The sequence below is a fragment of the Telmatherina bonti genome (assembly GCF_933228915.1).
Source record: "Telmatherina bonti genome assembly, chromosome: 24".
Taxonomy (NCBI): Eukaryota; Metazoa; Chordata; class Actinopteri; order Atheriniformes; family Telmatherinidae; genus Telmatherina; species Telmatherina bonti.
In genome coordinates, this window is record NC_136633.1 from 21098275 (window position 1) to 21107147 (window position 8873).

General features: G+C 40.5%; 1 protein-coding gene across 1 annotated transcript in view; it reads right to left on the minus strand.

Moving 5' to 3' along the window:
* The window catches only part of pard3ba (par-3 family cell polarity regulator beta a), a gene marked incomplete at both ends in the record, with an annotated part of 221277 nt that overhangs the window by 76193 nt on the left and 136211 nt on the right, over positions 1–8873 (minus strand). The window contains 2 exons of the mRNA XM_079264124.1: positions 5689–5899; positions 7936–8151. Coding sequence (XP_079120250.1) covers positions 5689–5899; positions 7936–8151 — 427 coding nt within the window. The remainder of the gene's footprint in view (positions 1–5688; positions 5900–7935; positions 8152–8873) is intronic.

An 8873-nucleotide genomic window follows, 5' to 3' on the forward strand; every position in this document is an offset into this window, starting at 1 on the left:
CACCAGTGACAACCTCTCAACCCTGCACATGCTGCTGCTCCGCGATAGGATAAGAGCGGAACGGATGGCGTTAATTGGCTTGCTTCCCTGTCGGATTTCCTCCTTTTGGAGCAAAAGGAGGAGGGGGGATAGCAATATGATGCATGTGTTGTATGTGGATTTGTAAACAGGAGATCAGGACGTCGCCTTTCATGTCCCATAAACTGGTTAAGGGCGTTGGAGGGCTGTCGCAGCGGGATGCGCGGTGATAGCGACAGAGCTACAACGATCCTCGCTGAGAGACTGACGGGACGTGGGACAGATGGGATGTGTCAGGGGCCCAGCGGGGCCGATGGGGCGGTTGAGCAATGACACGCCCAGTGATCGCTGACACACACTGGAGAGGACAGAGTTGTGTATAAGCTGAGCAAACTTCACCATTCAGTGCATGTCGAGTGTCACTCAGAAGCAGCTTCCATTCAATGTCACAATCAAAGGATGCTAGTCAGAAGCTAAATCCTTCAAACTCCGACCTCTTGATGAAGTCAGAGAAAAAAAACATCTAAGTTTAATCCTCATACAAAAACAAGAATTAAACATAGGCTGTCCACAGTAGAATTAATGTCATGATTAACTTCCCAAGGCTGAGAAACGAAGCAAAGTCTTCAACTTTTAACATGAAATACTGTAGTAAAATGCATCAAAATCCAAATATATAGAGTAAATATCCGTCTCTAATAAGCACATTTGAAACCTCTGACCGGGTCAGCCTCTCTTTCTGCACCGGAGGATCTAAACGTGGCATTGATGTTGAAAGAAAACACAAGAGCAGCTTGAGTTTTAGTGTTAGTCTTTCTGCGATCTGTCAGTGGAGCGGCCCTGGAGGCGACGTTCCAGGCAAAGACTTCACCGCTGCCTGCTGAATACAGACAAGACAAGCAGCTGGCTGCTCCTGAGGAAGGTCTGAAGGGCGCTGCCATTTGTCTTGACTTATTTAGCAATCAGGGAGACAAAATGGGAATCTGTTTTTGAGTGCCTGGCGATGAGAAAAGGAGGAAGAGCTACATCTGAGGCCACCTCGCTGCAGAGCGGCCTGGACCAGAACCAAACAGACTGACATTTACCACATCTGCATTAAGAAAATCTCATTTTACACACTTCAAATGAGCTTCTTAATCACAGTCTGCATTATTTAACTAAAGTAACACCAGATGTCAGGTGGTGATACTGTACACGGTGTTCCAGATTATTATTCATATATGCTGCTTTTGCTCATTTCCTCTAAAAGAATCAAATCAAAACATTGAACAGAGAACAGAAAATATATACTTGTATTTTTTGTATTATAAGAAGAGATGATTTTTCTGAAAAGATAAAAAAAAAAAAAACAAAAAAAAAAAACATTTTCCAGATCAAGTTCCATGTTAACATATGAGCCATACTTTGATATCACCATAACATCACTCATGCATTTAATGTGGAAGTCCGAGGATCGTGTTGGACTGGATCTCATGAGAAGAAATCAGAATGACCCCCTATAATAGCTGTTCAGCGGTACACAGACCCCATCCTGAGAGCTTCCTTTAAGGGATGCTCCACAGGTTCTGACCAGGGTTGCGGTAAGGAGATGGTGGTGGCCACACTGACAGGAGCAGCAAAGATCTGATGGAAATTTGGCATCATGTTACATTGTTTTGCATGAAACTGATTTTACTGCAGATGTTCTGGCTTCTCCTTGTATATCATGGCAGGAAATGTTTAGTTTGATCATTTTAGCACCCTCAGGTACCCTTAATGGGCCTACAATCTCACTCCAGCAAGAGATGGGACATAATGAGGCTTTGGTGCATGTGTTAAGGAAGTTTTTCCGTGATGCGCATATCATATTATTTCAGCAGGGTGATGTCACTGTTTACATCAGAAGCCTCTCAGCTCGGCTGTACCACGTGATCCAGTCTGGGAAATGGTTCACAGCTTGTCATGAGCTTATTCTGTGCCATGTAAAAGGGCGAATTTGTGTTTAAAAAGACTGGAGAAGCTACTTTATTATAAGATACTTGCATAAAACGCAGGTAATCCCAAAATAAATGGTTTAAATAAAAGCTCTTTGGTTTATACACTTTAGCCAGCAGCTGGTTTCTGAAGTGATTTACTTCAAAGCTTCAATGTTTCATGAAGCTTCATCTGAAAGATCACTAACTCCACCAGCACCTTGCTAGCTTAGCCTTGATTTAAATAAGCTAACGGTAACAATCTTCCACTGGACATACGATCCAATCAGCAACAAGACACTGGACTAACTGAAGCAGTGAGCATCATCATGTCCTTAAAAAGAAAAGAAAAGCTGGACAACACTTCAGGCTGCAGCCTTACTCTCTCATGATCAATAAAACATCAATAAAGATCTTATCGAAACAGTGCCATGGTGACCGCATGCTGCAACAAAAGCTAATGGTCGTCCAAGCAGCAGCTGAGTGAAGTCTGATTTAAACCAAACGGACGTCAAGAAATTAAATGCTGCTTGCATTTAAACTGAAAAAAAAGAAAGAAAATCAAACATTCCTACAAACAAATATGTGATTTCCAGAGGTCGCCATGTACCCAGCTGTTTGCGACTCCACCTGCTCCTCAAACACTGGAGCGGTTAAACTAAACCTTAGCAACCACCGAGAGGGACGGTGGGGGCTGCTGCCCTTCAACACGGTTGTTGCACACACTTTCGATGCCGAGGTAAATTGAGGTCATATGTTTATAATTTGCCCTTTTCCTAATGCTACCATTGAAGTAAAATAACATTTGAGAGCTGCAATCAGATTGAACAGAGCAATGCTCCAGCTAATTAAGTCATATTTCAAGTTCAATAACAATCGAGTTGGCCAGATAAAGGCCAGGCGGAGAGAGGCGAGTGTGTGGTGCAACAATATGGAAGCTTTTACAGCACTTAGTCCATTGTTGACTCAGAGAGGGAGTGTGTATGTGAGCAGGGGTGGGCAATGGGCTGGGTTTTAGTTTCTGGCTACTGTGAGGAATTACTTTCATATTTAAATAAATATAAGGTTATGGAAAATATTTGTGTGGGTCAAGTGTAAGGAATAGTTTGTTGCTAAAATGCTAATTAGTCTTCATTATTTAAACTGGTTTTGAACAAAAGCATTTACTGGATTGTTGATGGTCTTTCAAAATTTGTTGTTGTACATTTTCTGCTTTTGAACTCGTTCTCTGTTCAGTTTCAACAAAATGTGCTTTTTATTGTGTGTTAAGCTATTTAATACTGACTTATGACTCATTTAAGTATAAAAATACACTTCACGAATGAACCAGACATGGCGGCAAAGTAAACGTTGATGTAAAGAAGTCATTCTAAAAGAAAGGAAGCAGTGACAAAATGGCAAGGTATGGCAAATCACACAAAATGTAAACTGAAAATCAGTGGATAAAGTCTAAAAAAAAAAAAAAAAAGAACCCAGACCTAAACACATCAAAACATCACTGGATCATCTTGACAGAGAACTCAACATTTAAACAGCTTTAGACTGGAGGTGGGCCAGGTATCCAAACCAAAATGACAATATTAAACAAGAGCCATCTACAAAACCCTGCGAGCATCCTTGCTGCTCCAGAAGACACAGGAAAGCAACATGGAGACATGAAGTACCAGCATCAAGTGAGTTTATGAGTGTTAACACCTGGAAGCTGCATGGGAGATGTCTGTTTTAAGCCATCAGTAAGCAGGGGATTCTGATTACGGATATCGATATTATATCCTAAAGACTAAAAAGAAATTCTTCAGTGATGATTTCAAATGTGCCTAAGATGCCTTATAGTAGAGGTGTTTAGCTCCGGTCCTCCAGGGCCACAATCCTGCAGGTTTACCATGTAACCCTGTTCCAACACACCTGACTCAAACTGATCAGTCATTGTGCACAACTTCATCGGCCGAAGGATCCATTTAACGGAGGCCAGGTGTGTTGGAGCAGGGATACATGGAAAACCTGCAAGACAGTGGCCCTCAAGCACCCCTGCCTTGTAGTGTTGGTACTTCCCATTCTGACAGGAAAAGTATACAAAGACTTTTTCGTAGTAGTGTAAGAAAAGTCAACATCCGCGTTGGGGTAAAAAGAAATTAGGAAGTGTTGTTCCTGTACAGGACACCAGCAGAGAAATGCCATCTGATTCTAGTTTCGGATTGTGTATTTCTACACAACAACCAAAGATTTTACCTGAGAGACACAAAGAAAGGTAGATGGAAAGAGTGTTGAAGTAAGAAAGGGTTCAACAATAATCCAAATGCATTTAAATAAGGAGGAAATAAGGAAACAAAAAGCAGCTACAGGTAATCACAGCAGAGGCTTGATGTGCTCAATAAATGGGACCATTTTTGATTTCAAAAGGCACCAAACAATCAGGCAAATTTATATGTTTGGGAACTGAATTTTAGCTCATCTATTATCCAGCTTCTCCTCTGCCTCTACGGGTGTGTGCCCTTCATGCTGCCCTTCCTATTCCTGCCCTCGTCTCCAGCCTCACCGTGCGAACACCTCTTCCATTACTGCCCTTGACACTGTGCCCGATTGGATTCTTATCAGCCATCTGTAGTCCGACGTTCAGTCTGCGCTATCTCTCGTCACAGCCTAATTGAATCTCAAGTGTTGGAAGTGTGGTGATACACTGACCGCCCGTGTCACTGCCAATAGATAAGGATTGCTGCGGCAGGATTGGACCACCACAAATCACGATGGGGACATGTTGATAAAGGAGTGATAAGCAGTTTGGGTTGGAACTGTATCCATGGGACTTTGTTCAGATTGAGAAATAATGGATACTCTCTATTACTGAGAAGGTTGTGTTCATATCCAATCACCCAAAGTCCCATAATCCTGCTGTGCTCGGTGAGGTAATTTGTTGAAAGTTAACCAGAAGGAAGGTAGGTCAGGATGCTGTTCATTTCCATCTATTTCTACATTTACAGGAAGGATACAACAGTCTAAAGAGGGCTGGGCGATTTAACCAAAATCTTATATCACGATATAGCTCATTTTATATCCCCATGACGATATACATAACTATATAAAATTGTAATTTTGTCTCAGTTATGAGTTATGTATCAGATGTGCTTGGCAACGGCAGCAGTGATCTCCTTCCATCTGCAGGAACTATAATTGTATGGTCTTTCATGGGTAAAAACCTGTTGCAGCGTTTGCTTCTGGAGTTTATTATGAGAGTTTTCGCCACCACTTGACGCTGCTGTTGCGGCTTTTGTTCATTGACTATTCTTTATTCTGTATTCTTTGTCCTGATTTTTGCACAGGACAAAAAAATACTTAAAAATAAATAAAAATAATAAAATGAGTTAGTTGAGTCGGAGTCTGTTGTTGGGACTGTGAGCTAGTCTGTTGTCGGTTCCACGTCGTTTTTTTTTATATCCAAACTGCATCCATGGGACAGAAATTTCCATATTTTATGAACAAGCCCATCAGTTTGGGTTGGCTGGTCATCTTTTAGTGACTTATCCTGCTCTGAAACACGTCTGCTAACGTCTTCCTCCATGTTTGTTTATGTATTGCAGAGTGCATGCCGTAAAGCTCATCTTGATATAAAATACTGCAGTAAAGCACCTAATTGCGGCGTAAACAATAGTCTAATATGAAGCAACAGACATTTTCTGTGGTCCAAAGTATGTATGTATCCATGTTTTGATGGATCACCTACCGTAAGAGACCAAATCCTTTCTTTTTGCTCTTCTTTTCGGGGTCGTCTGCAGAGTCATCTGTTTTCTTCTTCCCCTTGCTCTTTTTCTCCTTCTTCTTTCCTTTGGTTTTCTTCTTCTTCTTCTTTCCATCATCGGCATCCAGATCCTGGTGGGAGGAGGTGCTGGCGGGGGTTTCATGGCCAGAGCTGTGGTCTGAGGTGCCGTCGTCATCTGCAGAGGAAAGAGGTTGCAGTGGATGCATTGCAACACACATTCTTACATATGCAACTACGGGTGTTGTAGAAAATGTCGAGTCTTTCAACAGAATGCGGCTCTTTTTAGGCAATGCATGAAATATGCTTGTAGTTAGGTATTTTTATGGTCATTCCATGCAGATGCTTTAGAATAGGTTTAGAAGAAGAGCTCATTTTGACAGCACAGTATCCTGCACTGATCTGTTCTCAGTTTGGAATAAATCTGATGACAAGAAGGCATTTGACAACATGCCGGAATTTGCAAGAAGAGACGCCGACGTCATCATGAAGAAGCGCATTGCTCGGTTAGCTCAGTTTCTGCAGCAGCTGGCGGAGGACAAACAGTCGGCAAGGCTGGTGGAACAAGGTGAAACACAGCAGGTGGAGAAGAATTTTAAAGCAGACTTGATTAAGGAAGCAGTGCCAGGTGGAGTAGCTGCAATATGCAGCAGATACCAGTTGCACCAGCAGCAGAGATGTCATCCACATTGGCTGTGACTTGTAAAAAGTAAAAAATTTCAATGAAAATATACAGATACTACTTAGTAAAATTGTGAAAATAATTTTGCCCTTACATAGATGTTACTGCATTCTGTTAGTTTGTAATCTATCAATTTATTCCCATTCTGTTGATGGATGTTCATAGCAATATTAGGGCTGTTCAATATTGGCGTTTTTTTTTTTTTTTTTTTTTTACCAATGTCCGATATACCTATTTTGTCCAATTTCTGACACCAATATCAACCAATACCAATATCTTTGTAGCACTTGTGCCAAACTAACAAAAACATTTGGAAAACTACACATGAAATGTTTTATATTTTGAGTTAGAGGACTTAGCTGAAGAGTTGGATATATAATATGTGCATATTGTGTAAAAATATAAGTAAAAACCAATAACTATAATTCCTGATATTGCATTTTAATGCTAATATCGGCCGATGACATCAGTATTTGAACGATGCAAACTGTATGACTTTTTGAAAGTTTGTCAGACAAATGAAGCTACAGTTATTCAGGGTTATGTTATTTAAGTTTTTAAGATTAATGAATTGATAAAAAATACTTGTGCATATGTGAGGTAAACTTGCTTTTAAGTTCTTCTATATGAAAAAAAAAACTTAATCATACTTAACCTTTATAAATGATCTATCTTAGTGTTATGTTTTTTGTGTAAAACATTTAGCACAAATAGTAGAATTAGCATGGCTGTATATTAGAAATGGAAAAAAATGATCTTTTAATGTAGCTGCAGACAGTGAACTCTCTTTAGCCATCTTGATTGGAACAATATGAGGCATTTTGGAGAGGTACAGCGCGCTCATGTGCTTCGACACAGGAAATAAAACAACCCAGGGACCACTGATGAGAATAATCAATCTGGACTCTGCTGGTTTGCCTTTTGGCATTATATGTTAAGACTAGAACATGCAATGAAATGTAAAAGTATTTCATACTTGACGGTCCATTTTCCATAGTGAACCAGATGTCACACTTTAACGGTAACATATGAGTTTTGAACATTAAATAACTTTATTTTACGAAGATTGTTTAGATTTATGACCCAATTCTGTTCACAATAACTTTTTCTTTTTCTCTCTGAGGGTTTTAAGTTCAAAGCTCATGTGGAGATCCCACATGTATGTGTGGACACAAGGTGAGGCATTAAAAATATGCTGCTGTAAGATATAAAGTTGTTCTTTTCAAATTGCTGAGTGGATAAAATCATGTAGCATTTCATTAAGGTACTTAAAGCTAAGCACTGTCTGTTGGCAGGCCTCCGGCTCTTCTTGAATGCAAGTGTGTTATACAGCCTCGGGGATATGGATCAGCGTACGCTCTGACTTAAAATGGATTCACTGTCTGTGAAAGTACCTGTTATTAAAGCAAAAGCTTTAAAAGAAGAATATTTTGTGTAATGCATGGTTCTGTTTTGTTTTTCTCTGTGTGGGGCCCCCTACCAGACCGGGATCCCCATAGTTCTGGATTTAAAATGCAGTTGTGAATATTTACCATCTTCAGAGGGTCTTTCGTAGGATTTGTCGATGGCAATACGGAAACTCTGGTTGCATCCTCGCCCCCGGACCACGTGGGGTCGTGGGCGATGAAAGGGCACCTGAGCTTGGTTGTGACTCTGTTTGGCCTCGCAGACGGCGGTCTGAAGGCTCTCCAAGGAGCTGGACTTCCAGAGGCCGAGTGTTGGGCCCAGTGATCCTCCACCTGAAGGTGCTGGGAAACAAAAGGAACAAAAAAAAAAGTATATTTTAGAGAGACTAATTATCATTTCCATTCCTGTTGCATATTAGAGGGTATTTGCATGGAAATGTGGCCACAGGTTAGATTCTAACTAATCTGGACTCTATCTGCACATTTCCTCATAACGCACCAAGCTGCAATAACGATGTAACACTTCAAGGATGTTCAAAAGTTCAATACAAGTTTGAAATTAAACAGCACACAAGGGACCCCCCATTATAACCCAAATTCCCCCCAAAGCTTATGCTCTTCCTTTCCATAAATAAAGGAGGAGAGGGAATAAGTTAGGGGAAAAAAAGGAGCAAGGCTGATGGATTTTGGGGGTGGGGGTGGAGGGTTGCTCCAAATTAGCTATGCAGCTACCGCTAATATGAGATGAACTAATCTTATTGAGATGATAAGCTTTTAGCAGAAATTTAGCCATCTGCCTCCAAAGCATTACATTTATAGACATCTCCTGGAGCTGTTTGTTTATTTCATGAAAGGGTTTCTGCATGAAATTGCCTAAAAACAAATGAGCGCTCCAATTTAATTTAGGGCGAGTTCAGTCGGAATTAAAACCAAATTAGTTGAAATGATTAGAAGGTGTTGCAGTGCAAAGTGGAATGAATCTTTTGCTCATGCTTTAATATAAGTTTCTTATCTTGTATATATCTTGTATATATACATACATACATACATACATATATATTTAT